Raw genomic sequence first — 25,478 nt, forward strand, 5'->3', positions numbered from 1 at the left:
GAGATTGAGGGGGGGGGACGTGGGTGGATGCCCTGGAAAGGGTGAACTCCTCCTCTTCTTGTGCAAGGCATAGCCTCATACTGTTTAAGGTGCTGCATAGGGCTCATATGACCGGGACACGGATGAGCCGGTTTTTTGGGAGCGAGGACAGGTGCATTAGGTGCTCTGGGGGCCCAGCAAACCATGTCCACATGTTCTGGGCATGCCCAGAAGGGCATGGAAGGGTGTAGCAAGGACGGTATCGAGGGTGGTAGGATCCAGGGTCAATCCAGGCTGGGGACTCGCAATATTTGGGGTTGCAGTGGAGCCGGGAATGCAGGAGGCGAAAGAGGCCGGTGTTCTGGCCTTTGCGTCCCTAGTAGCCCGGCGGAGGATTCTTCTTCAGTGGAAGGATGCGAGGCCCCCCAAGCGTGGAAGCCTGGGTCAACAATATGGCGGGGTTTTTTTAATTGGAGAGGGTGAAATTTGCCCTAAGGGGGTCAGTGCAGGGGTTTTTCAGGAGATGGCAACCATTCCTATTTCTCCTGGAAGAACGGTAAAATCAAAAGGTCAGCAGCAGCAGCAACCCCGGGGGGTTGTCTCTTTGTTTTTGTGTGGGTTAAATCTTTGCCAACGATGGGCGTGTATTTATTTTTTCTCTTTTGTATACACGGGGGGGGGGGGGGGGAGGAGAAAAAGACAGGTGACCCTGACCTATACAAGAAATCTGGATACAGCCTCCAGAAACCCATCAGTAAATGCCAAGAGACATTACTAGACCAAGCTAGACTGTAGCAAGGCTTAAACAACATAACAGGCTATAAAGCAACGCAAGTAGAATCTCTGGCAACAGCACACCCCAATGAAATCAAATGTTCATTTCAAACAGGAAACCAACAGTCATCAACTGCCCAGCAGCCTTGGGCACACCCATAAGGCATAGCTTCCAAAGTCAGATCAGCCTGGAAAGCGATCCCTCGGGAAGCAACAGGTCCTGACTGAGTCCCTGGTTGTGCACTCCGATCCGGCGCGGACCAACTAGCAAGGTGCAGTTGCAGATATCTTCAATCTCTTCTTACTCCTTTCCGAGGTTCCCACCTGCTTGAAGAAGACCATCATACCGGTGCCAAAGAAGAACCAGGCAATGTGCCTCAACGACTACCGTCCAGTGGCCTTGACGTCTATCATTATGAAGTGCTTAGAGAGGTTGGTTATATCAGATGCCATCTCCCTTGCCCTACACCCATACCTGGAGCATCTATTCACCGACTCCAGCTCCGCCTTCAACACAATCACAGACAAGATCATATTAAAACGCCAAAATCTAAGACCACCTCCCTCTGCAACTGGATCCTCGACTGCCGAGCCACAGACCACAATCAGCAAGGATAAACAACACCTCTTCCATCATAGTCATCATGATGTGGAGATGCCGGCGTTGGACTGGGGCGAGCACAGTAAGAAGTCTTACAACACCAGGTTAAAGTCCAACATGTTTGTTTCAAGCACCAGCATTCGGAGCACTGCTCCTTCCTCGGGTAAAATCGCCCGAGGAAGGAACAGTACTCAGAAAGCTAGTGTCTGAAACAAACATGGTGGACTTTAACCTGGTGTTGTAAGACTTCTTACTATGATAGTCGTCAATACTGGGGCCCGCAAGGTATTGTGTACGTAACCCCCTACTGTACTCACTATACACATCACTACCGTGTGGCAAAATTTGGTTCCAACTCCATCTACAAGTTTGCTGATGGCACAAACGTAGTGGGTCAGATCTCGAACAATGATGAGTCAGAGTAAAGGTGGAGATCGAAAACCTAGTGGGGTGGTGTAACGACAACAATCTTTCCCTCAACGTCAGCAAAACCAAGGAGCTGGTTATTGACTTCAGGAAGTGAAGTATCATACATACCTCTGCCTGCATCAATGGTGCCAAGCTGGAGATGGTTGACAGCTTCAAATTCCTAGAAGTGCACATCACCAATCTATCCTGGTCCACCCACGTCAATGCTATGACCAAGAAAGCACAGCAGCACCTATATGCTCTCAGGAAATGAAGGAAATTCTGCTATGTCCACATGGACTCTTACCAACCTGTACAGATGCAGCATAGAAAGCATCCTATCTGACTGCATCACAGCTTGGTATGGCAACTGCTCGGCCCAAGACTGTAAGAAACTACAGTCGTGAACATAGCCCATCACGCAAACCCACCTCCCATCCATCGACAGCTCCCGTTGCCTTGGGAAAGCAGGCAACATAATCAAAGGCCCCTTCCACCCAGGTTATTTGGTCTTTCATCGGGCAGGAGATACAAAAGTCTAAGTACACGCACTAACAGTTTCGAAAACAACTTTTCCCCCCATTTACTAGACTCCTGAATGACCCTCTTATGGATTAAGCTGATCTCTCCATGCATCTTCTCTACCGAGTCGTTCTACAGTCCGTATGCTTTACGCTATGTCTGTGCCTATGTCTTTACATTGTGTATCGGTCGGTCGTATGTGCTATGTTTTTTTAATGTCTGGAATGACCTGTCTGCATAAATCCAAAGATAAAAATGAATATCAAACTCTTCAAATCAAATAATACATGTCCTGCAATACATTTTTAGAAAGCAAAATACTACAGATGCTAAAAATCTGGACTATGCAACAGGTCTGCCAGCATCTTCGTCAAGGGGAACAGTTAACATTTCAGGTCCATGATCTTTCATCACAAGTATTCTGATGCAAGGTCTCAGACCCGAAACTTTAACTCTGTTCCCCTCGACCCAGATGCTGACAGTAGGATTTTATTTTACGTTAATAGGGTACTAGCTTTGACCTCTGTTTTGTTTAACATACATTTACACAGAACACGTTTTAAAGGGTACCAATAATATTTCAGTATCCTATTAGTTCTCAAACACCATCATCAAACGTAAATGTGCATTTTTGACATGGGTGGATTGAGCAGATACAAACCTTTTTAACCTAGTGCATGTGATACATGCTGCGAAAAACTGCAGGTTATTCTACAGAGCAATGCAAACATTCCAAACTATTTCATAAACAGCAACATTATATCAAGCATACCTCAAAGTCAATTCCACCAACAAAAATTGTGTTCGGCATGATTCTTCCACTTGGCAAGACATATCTTCGACTCACTGCAGATGCTGCAGACGACGGACTCTCCAGTTCCTGACTGACATCACTATCTTGTGCTTCAATGATTCTTCCGGACTGCAAATAGGGAAAATGTTTAGAAATTCAGGTTTAGTTTACATCTTGGCAAATTTTTGGAATCCAAAAGAGGGGCTGGGTGGTGCCAGAGAAGTATTTTCACCTTGAATAATGGCTTGATTTAGAGAAGCATTTTGTTTCCAAATGTTCCACCGATGAACATGTTTCAGCAGTATTTTTTGTTCATAAATTTAAAGTACCCAATTATTTTTTTCCAATTAAGGGGCAATTTAGCATGGCCATCCACCTATCCTGCATATCATTGGGTTGCGTGGGTTTCGGGAGACTGTGCCCAGGGCCGGGATCGAACCTGGGAAGTTTCAGCAGTCTTAAACCATTGATTAAGAATATGCAAAACTAATTCAATACAAAAGTAGCACAATATTAATAGTCTTGCTCAAAATGTATTAGGATAGCTAGTTTGGAAAAAGATTTAGACAGTGCCAGCAACTTTTTTTTTTAAAGTTTGTAAACTTAAGGAGGAATAAAGGAGAAATACTTGGATCGTATTTCTTCCTGCCCCTTCCAAAAATATTTTTTCACCAACCTCGTAAACTTTCACAACACTCCAAAGAATTCCAACTCATCACAGGGCAGAAGTATCAAGTACATTACACATTTCTGTGGTTTCAGTAAATTAGCAAATCAGTACAGTTAAACCACAAGTCATGAAAAGCTCAATACAAACCAGATAGTTCTATGCACTCAGCCAATCATCACTTTTACCACCTTGGATACAGTCAGATCAGCATTCATAGAATATACAGTGTAGAAGGAGGCCATTCAGCCTATCGAGTCTGCACCGACTCTTGGAAAGAGCACCCTACCCAAGGTCAACACCTCCACCCTATCCCCATAACCCAGTAACCCCACCGAACACTCAGGGCAATTTTGGACACTAAGGGCAATTTATCATGGCCAATCCACCTAATTCCACCATTCAAGACGGTGCGAACTGGGATTTTGTAGATTTCCTTGTAAATGGTCTGATTGTTTGAGCAGAACAAAATGGCTGACTTCCATAAATGATGCCAATAGAATCTGCTTCAATACTATTAAAAATATCTACAAAGACTTCCTGGTACCATTTTGTTAAGTAGCCTTTAGGTGATGGATGGGTGCAGTCCGTGAAGATGACAGTACAGCTGAGGTTTCTTTTCGTAAAGGCCTTCTTTTGGAAGATCAATATATTTATTTTGGGGTTTGCGTGGGTGGGAAAAGAAGGTGCTGCTGAAGCAGGGACATGGAGGTCGGGCTGACCTTGCCAAACTTAGAATTATTACTGGGCAGCAAATATAACTATGGTAAGGAAGTGGGTAGTGGGGGAAAGAGGTCAGAATGGGACCACTAGCTTGGGAGCACCACCTCTACCGTTCTCTTACGAAATTCCTTAGGCTGGAAAAAAATCAAGTTAATCTTGAGGGTCTGTGGAGCGGTTTGCTCGGAGATGGAAACCGTTTATCAACTTCTTCGGAGATGGTCAAGTCAGCATTTGGGCTTAAAAAAAAAAGAGGCAGAGAGGTGGGAAGAATGAATTATTGGTATAGAAATTATTTTATTAGGTATACCAAGCATCTTGAACAGGGGTGAAAGGGAAAATTGAGAGTTTGCATTGAATTGGGCGGGTGGAGAAAAGGGAGTGGTTGCTGATCATTGGTAGATGGCAGATAACGGCATTATGTGCTTTTCCAGCATTGCTCATGAGCCAGAATGACAAATCCAACCCAAACGTCTTCAAACCTTCTCTGCCATTATCATAAATGTTCCCTTCCATCCCTATGGACTCGTTGCCCAACCCATCTACCCCTCCCTCTCCTCCAGTCTTCAGCTGCAGTGAAACCAGTGACCTCCCCACCCATCAACTGAAAAGCCTCTCAATGTTGGAAATACTCAATTGGTCTGGCAGCATCTGTGGAGAGAGAAAGTTAACATTTCAAGTATAATAAAACTTAAAAGGGAGAAATATGATGGGTTTTTGTTGAAAGGGGGATGGGGAACAACAACAGTGAAGATCTGGGATAGGGGACAGGGCAAATCAAATGACAAAGATGTCAAGGAACAGCAAGCCAAAGGCAGAAATCAAGAGAGTGTTGAGAGCAAGTATTGAATTGAAATGGCAAAACAAAAAAACAGAATCTCGCAGTCATGATTGTGGACTGAGCAGAGGTGTCTCACAAAGCAGTCATTTAATCGGAGTTTGGTCTCCATCCCTTTCTCACAGCATCTTACAATGCAATCAAAGCAGGTGTAAACACTTGCCTTTTTTACCTCATTACCGTCCCAAAAGACCCAAAGCACTCCTTTGAAATGAAACCAGTGAGTTACTTGTACACCTTTCAATTTAGTACAGCAAATTTGCTCCTCACAATGTGGTTTCTTGAACATTGGGGAGACCAAATGCAGTTTAGTCCAAATGCCAAAAGCTCTTGTCCCACTTCAGGACTTTCTGGCCATGAAAGGAGAACTCAAGTCAACCAGGCTGAAAACCAGCCTGCAAATACATCCCACACTATCCCCCACAAAGCAGGGGGAAAGAATTGTGAAGATAAAGCAAAAACAATTTTTTGGGGCTTCTCAAAGTGAATCTTTTGTTGAAATTTTGTTAACTATTCTGATTACTCAGGAAAGTACTTACTGAAATTATTGCATATACAAGAAGGAATACAGATACAAGCATACATTATCCATAGACTATCCAGCCCTCAAGCTGGTTCCGTCATTCAATTAGATTATGACTCGTCTGCATCTCAACTTCATCCACCATGATTGGTAACCAAGGCTGTTTTATCAAACACAAATTGGTTACTCAAAAAACTTTCAACCGTCATCGGCTCCATACTTCTGTCTTGGTGGCAGGGTGTAGTGGGCATAGAGCACAGGATGTGTGTGGGGCCAAGTGGACATCACTCCTCAATGGCTTAGATCTATTGATAACATTATGCCTCTTTCTTTGCTCTCTCCCATAGAAAATATTTTCTATCTAGCCGATCAAATCATCCAAGTGCATTTCAATTAGATCACACCTTAATTGAAGAGAATATAAGCCTCATCTTGCAACCAGTCCTCAAAGTAACCCTCTAACCAAAGCTACACTTGAATTTTGTTGTAACAAATTACCAAACCATTAGTTATAAAATTTATAACAATAGACTCTGGCATTAAACAAATTAATATTTGTTCTGCAATTCAATACTCACTTAAATTGAGACAAAAAAGTTACTTAGTAGAAATCAAGATGACCATTTCATATAGTGGGTAAATTCTGAATGATTATTTCCCCCACCAACAGTATTTAACCTCATGCTCAAATTAGGACACACTGGATGAACCAGAGGGTCTTTTCTTGCCTATTATTCAGAGAGCACAGCAAAGCTGCAAACTGCAACTCTGCTGTGGAGCTGGAATACCCCTGTTCTCGACTGGTTACATACTAACCAATGACTGGTCACCCACAATCCCTGGTTTCCCCATAGTGGAAACTGGAAGCCACAGAAGGATTACAAGCAATGGCCCAACCCATCATAGATAGGCCTGATCCAAATGTGACCCAAGGCATCAATCAAACCTACCAATGCAAGTTTGTGTCAGATGACTTGACAGGCCATCATGTTTGAAAACATGTCAAAACAAGTTTTGAGCTATATGTCATGATATGCAGATGATATACAGACAGGCAGCTAATGAACACAGAACAGGACATGACCAATGAGCAGGCAGGCACTCCGGGATGGTATCTCACTACAAAAGGCGCGAGGTACTCACACTCCATCTCTTTCCACTGATTAACATCTACAGAGTGAGTAAGGGTGTATGTACAGTATCACACCTCAGCACATGGCTAAGAGCTAGTCTGGTTCAGTCAGACGGAGTAACCACACTTAAGTTAGCAGAGAGTCGAACTCAGAACTGTGCTACTGGTTCAATAAATCAGATTGAACTAACTTCAAGGTCGGGAGTATCTTTTGGTTAAAGCTGCATCCAGTTGCAGCCTGTGTTATCCCAGAGTACATAACACATGCTACCAGGAGACTGCTTAATCTAGGTGGTTTATCTCAGTCCGTTCCGTGACGACCAGCGAATGTATCCTGGCACCATGGAGAAGATTCAGGCTCCTCACCAGCTCAGGCCCTGCGGCAATCTCAGTGCCAACTGGCAGACATTCAATCAAAGGTTTCTGCTGTACATCGAAGCTTCAGACCTTGTGGGTGCGTCTGATGCAAGGAAGATCGCGCTTCTCACAGCGGGTGATCAAGCCATCAAACTCTTCAACTCTTTTCACTTCACCGAAGGCCAGGACAAGACAAAGTTTCAGACCATCCTGGACAAGTTTGACAATCACTGTCTCATGAAATCTTCGAGCGCTACATACTCAAAACAGCGTCTGCAGGGTAAAGATGAATCTTTCAACTCCTTAACTAACCTCTGCCTGCTAGCACTGTCCTGCAACTTTGGTGATATTGCTGACTCCATGATCAGAGACCAAATCGTTTTTGGAGTTCACTCTGACCCTCAGAGAGCAGCTACTGAAAATCAAGCATGACACTGCCTGTCATGATTGAAACATGCAGTGCATGAGCACACCAAAAATCGCTATGCCTAGTACAAATCAGCTGAAAATGAGAATTTTACCTCCCAGGAGGCAGAGAGTGCGCAGGCCATCTCCCGGTTGCAGCGCCTCAGCATTGATGAAAGTGGCCATTTCACGAGCTTATTCCGAGGCCCCACGCATGCACAATGCAAACGGGATAACGAAGCAGCTGACACCCACACTGTGCATATGCGATGACGTGCGGAGCGTCAGGTCGCCGACGTCATGACGTGCTCGAACTGCCCACTTAAAGAAACACTGCCCTGCAAGAGGCAGGTAATGTTTAAACTGCGGGAAGCCTTGACACTATGCAGCCTTGTGCAGGTCTGCACCACCAGGCAGGGGCCAGCACACCTAATTCCGACGACGGAGAGTTCAGAGTGTGCAACGATTGCAGGATTCTGATCCTGGCAGTACAACGGATCCAGAGGAAGAATGCCTGGTCTCTGCCTACTGTGTGGGCAGCATTACCAAATGTGAATATGCCACATCCAACATCACAAATTCAATCCATCCTCGCTGTGGATTCTGTGAACGAATGGAGTGCAGTGATGCAGGTCAACCACTGCTCCATCCAGTTTAAGTTCTGCCAACCTCCTCTCACAAGCAGGTTTCAAAATGCATCAAGTAGCCCCCCCCCCCCCCCCCCCCCCCCCCCCCCCAATCAAGTAGCCCCACTCCCCCCCCAGCCTCCTGGACTACAACAGAAATGCCATCACGGCACTGGGATCCCATCATCTACTCGTCTCCAACCGGAGTACCCATGCACGGTTACGTTTTGAAATTGTCAAACCAGATAGGGCATCCCTACTTGGCATGCATGCCAGCAAGCAGCTGAACCTCATGCAGCGGGTTTACACGACATCCTCCAACGTGGATCTTCAGGCTGGCATTGACGACATCCTCGCTCAGTATCTGGATGTGTTCGACGGGATGGGCACGTTGCCATATCGATAAAAGATTCTGCTATGACCTGATGCCAAGCCAGTGGTCCACGCACCATGCCAGGTCCCGGCTCCACTGAGAGAGCGCCTGAAGGCACAGCTCAAGGATCTTCAGCAACAGGGCATAATTTCCAAGGCAACTGAATCGACTGACTGGGTCAGCTCGATGGTGGTGGTTAAAAAATCCTCTGGAGACCTGCGCATCTCCATTGATCCCAAGGATCTCAACCAGAATGTAATGCGTGAACACTACCCCATCCCGAAGCGGAGGAACTCAGTGAGATGGCACACGCACGTTTTTTCACCAAGTTAGAGGAGTTACATGGATTTAGGCAAATCCATCTGGACGAGTCCAGGAGAAGGCTCTGCATCTTCAACACACTGTTTGGCAGATACGGCTATAATCGCATGCTGTTTGGCATTGTCTCGGCATCGGAGATCTTTCATCGCATCATGGAGCGGATGATGGAGGGCATTGAAGGGGTTAGTGTGTAAATGGACGACATCATCATATGGTCCACGACCCCCGAGGAGCATGTTTCCCATCTCCAGCAGGTATTCCGCCGTGTCTATGCCAATGGCCTGAAGCTGAACAGGTCCAAAATGTTGCTTTGACATGTCAACACAAGTTCCTAGGTGACCAGATCTATCAGCAGGACATGCACCCGGACACAGACATGGTCAAGGCCATCGAAGCCATGAAGGTCCATGAAGACTGTGTTGCGCTTCCTGGGCATGGTCAATTTTCTGGGCAAGTTCATCCCAAACATGGCCTCACACACCACGGCCCTACGAAACCTAGTGAAGAAGTCCACTGCCTTCGAGTGGAAGGCAGCACATCAGGTAGAGTGGTTGGAGCTGAAAGCCAAGCTCACCACTACACCAGTCTTGGCATTTTCCGACCCAGACAGGGAGACAAAGATCTCAAAGGATGCAAGCCAGGATGGCATTGGTGTGGTGCTGCTTCAACGCGATGACGCTTCATCCCGAGTACCGGTAGCCTACGCATCGAGGGCCATGACGCTCACCGAAACAAAGTATGCGCAAATAAAGAAGGAATGCCTGGGTCTTCTCACTGGCATTCTCAAGTTTCAGGACTATGTAGACAGCCTATGTCTACATTTACTGAAACGGATCATAAGCCTCTGGTCCACATTATCCATAAGGACCTGAACGACATGACGCCTCGGTTGCAGCGCATCTTCCTCAAACTCAGAAGGTACGACTTTGATTTAGTTTACACACCTGGCAAGGAGATCATCACTGATGCATTGTCCCGCTCCATCACATTGCCTAATGAACCGCTGGAAATCATCCGGCAGATTGAATCACAGGTGCAGCTGTGTGCTAGCATTCTCCCAGCGTCTGATGAGAAGGTGGTTCGTATCCGTGAGGAGACAGCTAAGACCCCCTCTTGCAGCATGTCATGCACCACCTTGCCAGCGGCTGGCAGAAAGGGCAATGCCCTCAATTTTACAACATAAAGGACGACCTGACGGTGATTGATGGTATCCTCCTCAAGCTGGACCGATAGTCATGCCACTCAGTTTCCAGAGTCTGGTGCTACACCAAATCCATGAGGGACACCTGGGCGTCGAGAAGTCAGGCAGGCTGTCTAATGGTCCGGTATTAGCCAGGACATCTCGAACATGGTCCTCAACTGCGCGACCTGTCAACACGTCCAACCAGTGCAGAGCAAGGAGACGCTCCAGCAGCATGAAATCGAGACCTCCCCGTGGTCCAAAGTTGGCATTGACCTCTTTCGTGCGAATGGTCATGACTACGTGTTGATTATTGACTTTTTCTCCAACTATCCTGAAGTCGTGAAGCTCTCAGACCTCACATCTCGAACCGTCATCAAGGCGTGTTAAGGAGACTTTCTCCAGGCATGGTATCCCACTCACTGTCATGAGTGATAATTGCCCGTGCTTCAACAGCCACAAGTGGTCTATGTTTACCAAGTCATACCATTTCAAACATGTCACTTCCAGCCCACACTATCCACAGTCCAATGGGAAGGTTGAAAAAGGGGTGCACATTGTGAAACAGCTCATCTGCAAGGCCGCGGATTCTGCTTCTGACATCTACCTCGCGCTGCTTGCGCACAGGGCGACCCCGCTGTCCACTGGCATGTCGTCGGCTCCACTCTTGATGAACAGGGACCTGCGGACGACACTTCCAGCCATACACTTGCCCAACCTGGATCACCTCCCGGTGCTGCAGAAAGTGTAGCAGCTTCAAAACCAGCAAAAGCAGAGCTATGATGCTCCTGCCACCGATTTGCCAGTGTTATCCCCGGCAGACACTGAGAATCAAGATACCGGATGGTGGCTGGTCTGCTCCAGCTGTCGTTGTTCGACAGGCTGCACCCAGTTTGTGTGTTGTACGTCCGCTCGTGTGTTGTACACAAGGCTGATGATTCTGTTGTGCGACGAAACAGACTGGCATTGCGCGAAGTTGCCTGCCCGCAACCGCTTTTTTCTCCGTTTCTGTCCATTGTTTTGCCACCTCCTGATACCTCGAACTATGAGGCCACCAGTCAGGCTTCCATCCTGCCCGTCAAGGCACCGTCGTCCCCACCACCACCTCTCCTGTGGTCGAAAAGAATCAGATGCAAGCACCAGAGATTGGACTATGAACATTTGTTTTGTTTGCTATGTTCTGTTTTCTCACATTAGTCAGCTGGCTTCACAGGTAAATACGTTCGCATGTGCCACCACTTTTATATGTTAACATATGCCACCACATGCAAGTACGTTCCCATATGCAAACAAAACAAAAAAAAGGGGGAGATGTCATGATATGCAGACATGCAGATAAAAATATAAGACAGGCAGCTAAAGAACACAGAACAGGACATGACCAATGAGCAGGCAGGCACTCAGGGATGGTATCTCACTATAAAAGGCACAAAGCACTCCGCCTCTTTCCACTGATTAACATCTACAGAGTGAGTAAGGGTGTATGTACAGTATCACACCTCAGCACATGGCTAAGAGCTAGTCTGGTTCAGTCAGACGGAGTAACCACACTTAAGTTAGCAGAGAGTCGAACTCCGAACTGTGCTACTGGTTCAATAAATCAGATTGAACTAACTTCAAGGTCGGGAGTATCTTTTGGTTAAAGCTGCATCCAGTTGCAGCCTGTGTTATCCCAGAGTACATAACACATTGTAGCCATCTGGGATGGCCACTTCCAACCAGGTACAGAGCAACTCGCAAAGGCTGATGGATAAAATGGACAAGCCAAGAGTCAGGCAGGCTCAGAGCCTGAAATGCATATTTGTCAGCTAAGTCCAGAAGGCATCGAAACTCCGTCCCATTAGCACGTTAATAAGGCCGATTAGCAGGTGATGGCCCATCTCTGCCAACACAAAGGACTGGTACTCCAGCAACCCAGACATTCGGCGCCATTCCAAGTCCAAGGGAAACGCAAACAATGGGGTCAATGACCGCTTGGGATACGCCCAGCCAGCCAGATCCCCACACACTTATTGGTTAAGGAATCGAAGAGAGTGATCAGGGATCACCCAATGAGTAAGGCCCAAATCGAAGGACTGCCCAAATAGCACTAAAGCCCCCCTCCCCCCCCGGAGTATAAAGGAAGAGTTCACCATAAGTTCGCTCTCTTTTGGCCTTGGTACCCCGGTCACGACCATCGCCAACTGCAGCAACACCAGAAGCAAGTTAGAGTTCAACGCCGACAACCAGACGGATGAGCCCAGCTGAGCAGCAGTTACTCCTTCGAACCAGATAGATCCAGAATCAAACAGCAGCCACTGTTCTGACCTCAGCCAGGTGCTCCAAGTTAAGTACTGGTTGTCTTAGTCGATAGGTGTAGTTAACTAGTAGTGTTTATGTTGCATGACTAATTGTGTGTAAATAAAGTACCCTTGACCTTGAACTAACTAACTGGTGTTTGGCTCTTTGATTGATAGCCGGTTGAAACTTGTGGTGGTATCATTTGATACCTGGCGACTAAGCATTCGGACATAGACAATATAGAAAGGCGGCAAATCCACCGATTGCCCTAATTGGAACAGAACTCCAGAAAAGACCAAGTAGTAGTGAAAACACACAACAATATCACTATATAGAATCTAATTGTCAGCATTTAGAATGTCTGGCCATCAACCACAGAGCCAATTACATATGCACAGCTCAAAGCCCAAACAGACATGCTTGGGTTCCACGAGGATCAAGCAGCTGGGTATTTTCTGTGCATGTGAGATTTTTAAATTCTTATACTGAACCATCTAAAATCAACAAACAAAAAGCGTTCTGCTAATCGTTACAAGTAATGACAATTCAGTGCTCTTTCAAATGTTCCAGAACTGCATTGAAGTTACTGATTTCTCAACATTAATTCACAAGTAAAAAACATTGGCTCACCTTGCATCAACACTAAAAGCCTCTGTTCTGTGCCTTCAGGGGGAATGACAACTTAGAAAAACCGGTTTCCCCATTATGGGATGCAGTTTCCATAATACAGTAAGAAAGCCAAAACAGTTCATTATTTCAAATCACGAGCAACTACTCTAGCTCTAAAGAAATTGAGCGTACAAGAACCTTCAAACAGATAACTGACCCGTAACTTGCATTTGTATAGTTATTTCATGACAGGTCACGTGTTCTATCTGATAAGTCCTGGTTCATTGTCAAGAAAATGGCTGAGGATAAAGCATCAGACAGTTTTTGTAAATGATAGCTTCCATTGCCCTCCACTCTTGGGGACGTGGTGAGGAGGTAGGTTCCAAGTCTACCTCAGTCATAATGGGAATCAAACTGGTATTATTCTGAACCACATGCTAACATTTAGCTAACTGAGCTAACCAGCCACCACATAGTAAAAACAATCCAGGGTGTTAATACAATTTGATGCCATGCCACAGATTATGGCAGGTGGATCAGGTTTGGGGTGCTCTACCCAGCCAAGGTATGGGTGACGTTTGAGGGCGGGAATATTCTTGAGACCCCAGAAGCAGACAAGGACTTCAAGGAGCATAAACTGGGGGAGAACAGAGTTGAGCAATGCTGGGGATCTGGTATTTTGTAATGGTGGGGAACATGGTTGAAGTGGGGTTTCGTTCCCTCCGGTTTGGAGGGGGTCCTGTTTTCGGTTTGTTGTTTATTGTTGGGTTGGTATGGGGTGCCAGGAGTGAAACGTTTATGCAGGAGTGAATGTTCCCCTCCACCCCCCCCCCCCCTATTGTTTCATGGAGCTATTTTTGTTTTTGTTTATCGTTTGTTTGCTCTCGGGGAGGTGACCTGGAGTTCAGGATGAATCTTTGTTGGGAGGGAGGGGCACCGTCAGCAGGGAGCCTTCTTCCCCGAGCAGAGGAATGGGAGGTGTCTTTGGGCAGGGGCTGCCATGCTAGCAAGTAATGCTGGTAAGCATTAGGTGAGGTGGGAGAGGAGGCCAAGAGAGGTGGGCCGTGGGGGATAAGAAGAGGGAGGTTGACGCGACACAGCAGGCTGTTGAGAGATGACATGGTCAGGGGTGGAGAAGGTGGCCATCTGGAATGGGCTAGGTACAGGGTGGAATTAACAGGGCTGGAGTTAAATGGGGAAGATGACGGATTGGAGAAGTAGAGTAAGGCTGGTAATGTGAAACATCTGTAGGTTTAACGGACAGTAAATCTTAATCTTAAAATTAGAATGGGGAGGTGTAAGCGCTAAAGGCAGTGGTCTGGGGGAAAGAGATAAGGCTCACGCGGCGAGGGAAAGGAGGGAGGAATATGACTGTCTAATGAGAGAGATAGTGGCGGTGGAAGGGAGCATTAGAGGGTGCACACCACGGAAGGACTGGCGAGGAGGAAAAAAAGTTACAGGGCAATTTGATCGGTTGACAACAGGGAGGCAGTCGGACAGTTACGTAGGGCAAGAGGGGTGCAATACGAATATGGGGCGAGGGAGAGTCGCACGCTAACACACCAGCTGCAGAGACAGGCCACGTGCAGGGAAATATTGAGGATACAGGCTGGGGATATGGTGTCGGAGCTGGGGGGAAGATAAATGAGACATTTAAAGTGCATTACCAGGGATTGTAAAAGGCAGACCCGGGGGAGAAGAGGGGAACATGGGAAGGTTTTTGGACGAGCTGGAGTATCCTCAGCTGGAGGAAGTAGAGGCAGGTGCTGGAGGGGGTTCTGGACAGTATCAGGGTATGAAGTCGAGGAAGGTACCAAGGCCGATTGGATATCCGGCGGAATTTTAGGAGGAGTTTACGACGGACCTGGCATCCATCTGTTCGGGGCGTTTAATGAGACGCTGGAGATGGGAGAGCTACCGGAGATGGTGATGCAGGCAGTGATGATGTTAATCCTGAGAAAGGGGAAGGACCTGGCGAAATGTGGGTCGTATAGGCCCATATCATTGTCTTTTTTTAAAAATAATTTAGAGATTTTCAAAAAATATCAAAAACAAAAAATAAGAAAACAGTATTAACAACAAAAAGAAAAAAAAATAACCCCGTGGTGAATGTAGCATGATAATTCACACTATGTATTTGTACGCGCAGTAGCGTTATCCGACCACTAGGGGGAGTAGCTCTGGGAATGCTCAGGAGCTTGTACAGGGCTCCACCCCTGGCTCCGCCCATGACTCCTCCCACTAGTGCTGCTGTATAAATACCCTTGTCCAGAGTCAGCCTGCAGTTCACCGAGAGTTCATCAACGGGTAACAGGCTGGCTCTGTAGTAAGTCGATTAAAGCCTAGATTCATATCGGAAACACGTGTCCGGTGAATTGATGGTTCCATAAATTTAATCGACTTAAGAACAGTCAAGATCGATCATGCAATCAGCCCTCAAGCCTGGAATCCGACCCGCAGGATGCAGAGGCTAAAGAAATATTCTCCCACTGGATCCGGTGCTTCAAGGCCTACCTGGCAGAAACGAGCACAGCCGAAACGACAGAGGAACAAAAGTTAAGTCTACTGCACGCGAGGGTGAGCCACAGAATCTCTACGCAACTAAACTCGATAAGATATATGCAAGGCCCATTAACGAAGTTTACGCACGCCATGTGTTCACGACTCGCCGCCAGCGGCCTACAGAATCAGTCGCCGAATTTCTGAGGGAACTCTATAATTTGTCCAATGACTGTAATTATCAAGCGGTTACCGCGGCTGAACACAGAACTTGCTGTACGCGATGTTTTTGTAGCAGGCCTCGGGTCTAATTATGTGTGCCAACGACTGCTGGAAAAGGGGGCCCAGGACTTAGAAATGACTGTGGAGGCTGGTACCACGATGGAGGTCTCCTTCTGCAGCCTTAACTCCTTCCCCGCGGACCCCGCGACCCAATCATGGGCCCCCGACCAGTGACTCCCCCAGGCCTGTGCTACACGGTCGCCCAGCCACCATGCTGCCCCAGCCAGCCACTATGCTGCTCCAGCCTGCCATTTCTGTGGCCAGAACCAGCACCCGCAGCAGCACTGCCCGGCCCGCAACGCGACCTGCAGCAGCTGCAGGCGGAAAGGCCATTACGCGAGAGTGTGCCTCGCTAAAAGGGCCCCAGCTTCCAACTCCCCAGTGACACGAAGTAATCGCTCCCCTCACCCGCAGGGCCCGAAACGCTGCGGCCTATGCCCCGACGTCGCCCCCTCCAGCCACGTGCGATCCATGGGGGCCGCCATCCTGGCAAACCTCCACCACGCGGCCGGCCACGTGCGACTAATGGGGGCCGCCATCTTGGACACCATCTTCCTGGCCACCTGCCACGTGCGATCCATGGGCCCGACCTGCATCTCCGCACTGGGACAACTCAATGGAAGAATACGACTATGAACTCAGAGGGCAGTCATCACGGGGCCACTCCAGCACAGCTGATCGAGCCGTCGACCACCCCCAGCTCAGCGCAGTCGCTCTGGACCAATCACGCCCGAAGCATCTGCGAAATTCGATGGCAGGAGGTCAATATCAACGGGTACAAAACGCCATGCCTCTTCGATTCCGGGAGCACAGAGCTTTGTACATCCAGACCTGGTAAGACACTGTTCGCTCCCAGTTTTCCCCGTGCAGCAAACTATCTCGCTCGCTTCAGGCTACCATTCCATCCAGATCCAGGGGCGCATCGCCGCGACACACACAATCCGAGGCGCTAGCTACTCAAAATTCAAACTCTACGTTTTGCCCAAACTCTGCGCGCCACTCTTATTAGGCTTAGACTTCCAATGCAACCTCAAGAGCCTCACCCTCAGCTTCGGCGGGCCCCTGCCCCCACTCACTATCTGCAGCCTCGCTACGCTGCGAATCCCCCCCCTCCCTCCCTCCTCACTTCGCCAATCTCACAAGGGACTGTAAACCCGTAGCCACTCGTAGCAGGCGGTATAGCCTGCAGGATAGGGTATTTATCAGAGCAGAGGTCCGAAGGCTTCTCAGTGAGGGGGTTATAGAGGCCAGAAATAGTCCCTGGAGAGCTCAGGCGGTGGTCGTTAAGACCGGGGAAAAATTCCACATGGTTGTCCACTTTGTCAGACCATAAATAGATTTGTGCTCCTTGACGCATATCCCCTCCCCAGGATTGCAGACATGGTTAACCAGATCGCCCAGTATCAGCTCTTTTCCACAGTGGATCTGAAGTCTGCATACTACCAGCTCCCAATCCGCCCTGAGGACCGCCACTACACAGCATTCGAGGCCGATGGCCGCCTCTTCCATTTCCTCTGGGTCCCTTTCGGCGTCACTAATGGGGTCTCGGTGTTCCAACGAGCAATGGACCGAATAGTGGACCAGTACAGGCTGCGGGCCACGTTTCCATACTTGGACAATGGCACCATCTGCGGCTATGACCAGCAGGACCACGACACCAACCTCCACAGTTTTCTCCAGACGGCACAGAACCTGAATCTCACGTATAACAAGGAGAAATTGTTTTCCGCACAACCAGACTAACCATCCTTGGCTACGTCGTGGAAAACGGAGTCCTGGGCCCAGACCCGGACCGTATGAACTCCCCCTCCCCCAAGGCCCTCAAACGGTGCTTGGGTTTCTTTTCCTACTACGCCCAGTGGGTCCCTCAATATGCGGACAAAGCCCACCCACTCTTTAGAGCCAAACGATTTCCCCCGTCAGCCGAGGCACGCCAGGCCTTCGACGGCATCAAGGAGGACATCGCCAAAGCGGTCATGCGGGCGGTGGATGATTCCACTCCATTTCAGGTAGAGAGCGACGCCTCAAGAGGTAGCTCTTGCAGCCACTTTAAATCAGGCAGGGAGACCAGTCGTATTTTCCTCCCGTACCCTCTCCGCTTCAGAACTCCGACACTCCTCAGTCGAGAAAGAAGCACAACCATTGTGGAGGCTATCCGTCACTGGAGGCACTACCTCGCAGGTAGGAGGTTCACCTTCATCACCGACCAAAGATCGGTTGCCTTCATGTTCGACAACTCGCAAAGGGGCAAAATTAAAAACGACAAAATTCTGAGGTGGAGGATCGAATTCTCCACCTACAATTACGACATTAAGTATCGACCCGGGAAGTTCAACGAGCCTCCGGATGCGCTATCCCGCGGGACAAGCGTCAGCGCGCAGATTGACCGATTGAAAGTCATCCACAATAACCTCTGCCACCCGGGGGTCACCCGGCTCGCCCACTACATCAGGGCCCGAAACCTGCCTTTCTCCAACGAGGAGGTAAAAGCGGTCACTAGGGACTGCCCAATCTGTGCAGAGTGCAAACCGCACTTCTATAGACTAGACAGGGTCCACCTGGTCAAGGCTTCTAGGCCCTTTGAACGCCTCGCGATTGATTTCAAAGGGCCACTCCCCTCAACTAACAAGAACGTTTACTTTTTAAACATCGTAGACGAGTTCTCCCGTTTCCCATTCGCTATCCCGTGCCCCGACATGACCTCCCACACAGTCATTAGGGCCCTGCATAGCATCTTCACCCTGTTTGGTTTCCCCAGCTACGTACACAGCGACCGGGGTTCATCCTCCATGAGCGACAAGCTGCGTCAGTACCTGCTCGACAAGGGCATTGCCTCGAGCAGGACTACCAGCTACAACCCCAGGGGGAACGGGCAGGTGGAGAGGGAGAACGCGACGGTCTGGAAGACCATCCTACTGACCCTCAGGTCTAGAAAGCTCCAAGTCTCCCAGTGGTAGGAAGTCCTCCCAGACGCACTTCACGCTATTAGGTCCCTTTTATGCACAGCGACCAATCAGACCCCTCACAAGAGGCTCTTCATTTTTTCCAGGGGCACTACCACGGGGGTCTCACTTCCGGCATGGCTGAGGACACGCCCCGTACTTCTGAGGAAACACGTCAGGGCGCACAAAACCGACCCCCTTGTTGAAAAGGTGCGCCTGCTCCACTCCAACCCCCAGTACGCATTCGTCGAGTTCCCCGACAGCAGTCAGGACGCGGTATCCCTCTGGGATCTGGCACCCGCCGGATCCAGCAGAAGGACCTCTCACCCTACACCCCATGCTGCCGCCCCCTCGCGCTCCCAAGCTCGCTCCACCAGTTCCGCGCGGCCGGCCCCCAGTCGAACCAGGAGTGTATGAAGCTCGGATACAACCCTCCCTGGAGTCCGCCATCGTACCCCAGCACACAACACCCAGCCACCGCAAGAGGCTGCAACCCCGGTGCTCCGCAGATCACAGCTGACAATTCGACCACCGACAGACTGACGTTGTAGACCACCACCCCTGCCAGACTTGATTTTTTTGCAGGGGGTGAATGTGGTGAATGTAACATGATAATTCACACTATGTCTTTGTAAGCACAGTAGCGTTATCCGACCACTAGGGGGAGTAGCTCTGGGAATGCTCAGGAGCTTGTACAGGGCTCCACCCACGACTCCTCCCCCTAGTGCTGCTGTCCCTTGGCCAGAGTCAGCCTGCAGTTTACCGAGAGTTCATCAACGGGTAACAGGCTGGCTCTGTAGTAAGTCGATTAAAGCCTTGATTCACATCGGAAACACATGTCTGGTGAATTGATGGTTCCATGTCCCCCAAAACCAAATTCCCCCCCCCCCCCCAGTAACTACAAAAAGAAAAAAATAGATAAGCACCCGGCATATTCAATAAACACATATACACATTTTACCCCTCCCCCGAAACAAACCCCTCCCCGGGTTGCTGCTGCTGCCGGCCTATTTTCCTACCGTTCTGCCAGGAAGTCAAGGAAAGACTGCCACTGCCTAAAGAACCCCTGTACTGATCCCCTCAGGGCAAATTTCACCCTCTCCAATTTGATGAAACCCGCCCTATCATTGATCCAGGCCGCCACGCTTCGGGGCCTCGCATCCTTCCATCGAATCAAAATCCTCTGCCGGGCTACTAAGGACGCAAAGGCCAGAACACCGGCCTCTTTCGCCTCCTGCACTCACAGCTCCACTGCAACCCCAAAAATTGCAAGTCCCCAGCCTGGCTTGCCCCTGGAACCTACCACCCTCGACACCGTCCTTGCTACCCCCTTCCAAACTTCCCCCAGTGCTGGGCATGCTCAGAACATATGGGGATGGTTCGCTGGGCTCCCAGAGCACCTAGCCCCCGAAAAACCTACTCATCCTCGTCCCAGTCATGTGGGCCCGGTGCAGCACCTTGAACTGTATGAGGCTAAGCCTCGCACAGAAAGAGGAGGATTCACTCTTTCCAGGGCATCCGCCCACGTCCCCTCCTCAATCTCCTCACCCAGCTCCTCTTCCCATTTACCCTTCAGTTCCTCCACCGAGGCCTCATCCACCTCCTGCATGACGTGGTACACGTCCAAAATCCTCCCCCCTCCAACCCACACCCCCGAGAGCACCCTGTCCCGTACCCCGCGTGGGGGCAGCAGGGGGAACCCCTCCACCTGCCGCCCGGCAAACACCCTAACCTGCATGTACCTAAACATGTACCGGGGGGGGGGGGGGGGGGGAGCCCAAACTTCCCCTCTAACTCACCCAGGCTCACAAACCTCCCATCCACAAACAGGTCCCTCAACCTCCTAATACCTACCCTGTGCCAGCCATGAAACCTGCCATCGATGCTCCCTGGTACAAACCGGTGGCTCCCCCGTATCGGGGCACCCATCTCCCCCCTATGCCGTCTCCGTTGCCCCCAAATTTTGAGGGTAGCCGCCACCACAGGGCTCGTGGTATACCTCATTGGAGGGAGTGGCAACGGCGCCGTTACCAGCGCCTCCAGGCTCGTGTCCACGCAGGACGCCATCTCCATCCTCTTCCATGCTGCCCCTGCCCCGTGCATTACCCACTTACGCACCATCGCTGCATTGGCAGCCCAATAGTACCCACAGAGGTTAGGCAACGCCAGCCACCCCCCCCCCCCCCCCCCCCCATCCATCCCTCCCTGCCCCGTTCCAAAAACACCCTTCTCACCCTCGGAGTCCCATGCGCCCATACAAATCCCGTTGACCCTCCTAAAAAAGGCCTTCGGGATAAGGATGGGGTGGCACTGGAACAGGAACAAAAACCTCGGGAGCACCATCATCTTGACGGACTACACCCTGCCCGCCAGCGACAGCAGCAACATGTCCCATCTTTTAAACTCCTCCTCCATTTGCTCCACCAGCCTAGTGAGGTTAAGTTTGTGAAGGGCCCCCCAGCTCCTAGCCACCTGGACTCCCAGGTGCAGAAAGCTCCTCCCTGCTCTTTTCAGTGAGAGCCTACCAATCCCCTCCTCCTGATCCCCCGGGTTCACGACGAACAGCTCACTCTTACCCAGGTTGAGCTTGTACCCAGAAAGGCCCCCAAATTCCCTAAGAATCTTCATCACCTCCGGCATTCCCCCCACTGGGTCCGCCACATATAGCAACAAGTCATCTGCGTATAACGACACTCGGTGCTCCTCCCCACCCCGCACCAGACCCCTCCAATTCCTCGACTCCCTCAACACCACGGCCAGGGGCTCAATTGCCAACGCAAAGAGCATGGGGGACGGGGGACAGGGGACACTCCCGTCTCGTCCCCCGGTACAACCAAAAGTACTCCGATCTCCTCCTATTCGTGGCTACGCTTGCCATCGGGGCCTCATAACAGCCTCACCCAACTGACAAACCCCTCCCCGAACCCAAACCTTTCCAGCACCTTCCACAAGTACCCCCACTCAACCCTATCAAAGGCCTTCTCCGCATCTAATGCTACCACTATCTCCGCCTCCCCTTCTACCGCCGGCATCATTATAACATTCAGAAGCCTACGTATATTGGCGTTCAGCTGCCTTCCCTTCACAAACCCCGTCTGGTCCTCATGAATGACCCCCGGCACACAGTCCTCTATCTTTGTGGCCAAGATCTTCGCCAACAGCTTGGCATCCACATTTAACAAGATCGGCCTATATGATCCACACTGCAGGGGGTCCTTATCCCGTTTAAGGATCAAGGAAATCAGCACCCGTGACAAAGCCCTCCCCTCCCTTGCCTCGTTAAAGGTCCTAACCAACAGGGGGCCCAGCAGGTCTGCGTACATTTTGTAAAATTCGACCGGGAACCCGTCCGGCTCCAGTGCCTTCCCCGACTGCATGCTGCCTATCCCTTTGACCAGCTCAATCGGCGCCCCCAGCCCCTCCACCTGTCCCTCCTCCACCTTCGGAAATCTCAGCCTGTCCAAAAAGCACCCCATTCCCCCTCCACCGGGGGCTCGGACCGGTACAATTCCCCATAAAAGTCCCTGAAGACCCCATTAATGTCCACCCCCCCTTCGCACCACATTGCCTCCCCTATACGTCACTCCACCAATCTCCCTGGCCGCGTCTCGCTTACTGAGCTGATGCGCCAACATCCTACTCGCCTTCTTCCCATATTCGTACACCGCTCCCTGTGCCTTCCTCCACTGAGCTTCCGCTTTTCTGGTGGTCAGCAAGTCAAACTTAGCCTGAAGGTTACGTCGCTCCCTCAGCAGTCCCTCCTCCGGAGCCTCCGCGTATCTCCTGTCCACCCTCACCATCACCCCCACCAACCTCTCCCTCTCTCTTTGCTCCTCCCTCTCCCTATGGGCTCGGATGGAAATCAACTCCCCTCTAATCACCGCCTTCAATGCCTCCCAAGCCTCCCCATTATCGTTGGCCTCTCAGTACCTCTTGATACACCCCCAAACCCGCCCACCTTCACATCCGCCAGCAGTCCCACCTCCAGGCGCCAGAGTGGGCACTGGTCCCTCTCCTCCCCCAGCTCAAGGTCTACCCAGTGCGGGGCATGGTCCGAAATGACTATGGCCGAATACTCGGCATCCTCCACCCTCGAAATCAGCCCCCTGCTCAGAACAAACAAATCGATCCGGGAATAGGCTTTATGCACGTGGGAGAAAAATGAATACTCCCTGGCCCTCGGCCTCGCGAACCTCCAAGGATCCACCCCTCCCATCTGATCCATAAACCCCCTCAACACCTTAGCCGCCACGGGTCTCCTGCCCGTCCTGGACATGGATCGATCCAATGGGGGATCCAGCACTGTGTTAAAGTCGTCCCCCCCCCCCTTAGTATCAGGCTCCCGTCTCTAAATCCGGCCCAACATGCGCCGCATAAAACCCGCATCGTCCCAGTTTGGGGCATAGACATTCACCAGCACCACCCGCTCCCCTTGCAACTTGCCGCTCACCATCACATACCTCCCTCCACTGTCAGCCACCACCTTTGATGCCTCAAACGACACCCTTTTCCCCACCAGAATCGCAACCCCCCCCCCCCCCCCCCAATTTTTTGCATCCAGCCCCGAATGAAACACCTGGCCTACCCAGCCCTTCCTCAGTCTAACCTGGTCCACCACCTTCAGGTGCGTCTCCTGGAGCATAGCCATGTCCGCCTTCAGGTGCGTAAACACCCGGGCCCGTTTGACCGGCCCATTCAGCCCCCTCACATTCCAAGTTATCAGCCGGATCAGAGGGCTCCCTGCCCCCCTCCTCTGCCGACTAGCCATAACCCATCCCCTGCCCGCCCCAGGCCAGCACCCCCCGCTCGACCCGTTCCCCACGGCGGCAAACCCCCACCCCAGCCCCCCCTGCATACTCCAGCTCCTTCCTGGCCATTTCAGCAGCAACCCGGTACCCACCCTCCCCCCCAGGCTAGGATCCCTCCCAGCCACATTACTCCCTGCGTAGCACTCCTGTGAGCCAGCTAACTTCTGCTGACCCCAGCAGCTCCCGCCACACCTCCTCCCCCTCCCAACGTGGGGCTACTTCTCCTCCCCCAGACCCATCAGCAGACCCTGCTCCTCCCCCTCGGCAGAGGGGGGGGGGGGGAAGGGGGGAGGGGAGGGGAAAGAGCCGCGCTTCTCAGCTCCGACCCCGCCCCATCCACCCTCAGCATGGGAAACAGAAGAAAAGCCCGCGCTTTCCCCCTGCCCGACCCCGCACACGCAAAAAGACAGCACCCCACCCGCCCTAGAAACACAACCAACTTAAAACAGCATGAAACAGAGACCCTTCCCACCAGAAGTTAAGTTATTTACAAACCCCCGACCCTCAGTCAGAGTCCAACTTCTCGGCCTGCACAAAAGCCCATGCCTCCTCCGGGGACTCAAAATAAAAGTGCCGGTCCTTGTAAGGTGACCCACAGATGCGCCGGCTGTAACATGCCAAACTTCATACTCTGTGGAGCACCACCTTTGTCCAGTTATACCCGGCCCTCCGCTTAGCCACCTCCGCACTCCAGTCCTGGTAGATCCGCACTACCGTGTTCTCCCACTTGCTGCTCCGCTCCTTCTTGGCCCACCTAAGCACGCACTCTCGGTCAACGAATCGGTGGAACCGCATCAGCACCGCCCGTGGCGGCTCATTCGGCTTGGGCCTCCTGGCCAGTATTCTATGGGCCCCCTCCAGCTCCAGGGGCCCCTGGAAGGACCCAGCTCCCATCAGCGAGGTCAGCAAAATAACCACATAGGCCCCCAAGTCTTGCCCCTCCGTGAGGCCCAGGATCCGCAAATGTTTCCGCCTCGACCGGTTCTCCATCTCCTCGAACCGCTCCTGCCACTTCTTGTGGAGCGCCTCATGCATCTCCACCTTTACCGCCAGGGCCGTGGCCTCATCCTCTCTTTCGGAGGCTTGTTGTCGGAGCTCCCGGATCTCCACCCCCTGGGCTGTCTGCATCGCCAGCAGCTTGTCCGTATTCGCCTTCAGCGAGTCTAGCAGCTCCATTTTTAGCTCCCGAAAACAGCGCTGGAGAGTCTCCTGCTGCACCTGCGCCCACTGCCTCCATTCCTTGAGACCTCCGCTGGCCGCCATCTTGATTTTCTACCCCCGCTTTTTCTTAGTTGCTGCCACCGCTATTTTGCTGGCCCCACTCCTGGTCAAGACCATAGACCACTGGGGATCCACTGCAGACACCTTCCCACGTTGGGAACAGCCGAGCAAGTACCGCTGGAGGCCCTTAAAAGAGCCCAAAAATCCGTTCCTGACGGGAGCTGCCGAACATGCGGCTTAGCTCCGCTTAGCCGCAACCGGAAGTCGGCCCATATCATTGTTGAATACAAATGTGAAAGTGCTGTCCAAGTTGTTGGCGGGAAGGATAGAGGGTTGGGTCCCAGGAGTGGTTGCAGAGGACCAAATAGGCTTTGTAAAAGGCAGGCAGCTCTCGAGCAAAAAAAAAAAGGAGTTTGTTGAATGCAGTTATGAATCAGTCGGATGCTCAGGTACCGGAGGTAGTGGTGGTGTCCATGGATGCAGAGAAGGCATTCGACCGGGTGTAGTGGTGGTACTAGATTGAGGTTCGGGCTGAGGTTTGTGGCGTGGGTGCGCTTGCTATATGTGTCACCAAGTGTGCGGACGAATGATATGAGCTCACAGAGCTTCGAATTACAC

General features: G+C 50.8%; 1 protein-coding gene across 6 annotated transcripts in view; it reads right to left on the reverse strand.

Moving 5' to 3' along the window:
- dazl (deleted in azoospermia-like) overlaps nucleotides 1–25,478 on the reverse strand; it is a 280,980-nt gene that overhangs the window by 202,638 nt on the left and 52,864 nt on the right. For all 6 annotated transcript variants that reach the window (XM_038797816.1, XM_038797817.1, XM_038797819.1 and 3 more), the window contains exon 2: nucleotides 3,057–3,206. In XM_038797816.1, coding sequence (XP_038653744.1) covers nucleotides 3,057–3,206 — 150 coding nt within the window. The remainder of the gene's footprint in view (nucleotides 1–3,056; nucleotides 3,207–25,478) is intronic.

The sequence above is a fragment of the Scyliorhinus canicula genome, chromosome 5 (assembly GCF_902713615.1).
Source record: "Scyliorhinus canicula chromosome 5, sScyCan1.1, whole genome shotgun sequence".
In the NCBI taxonomy this organism is placed as follows: domain Eukaryota; kingdom Metazoa; phylum Chordata; class Chondrichthyes; order Carcharhiniformes; family Scyliorhinidae; genus Scyliorhinus; species Scyliorhinus canicula.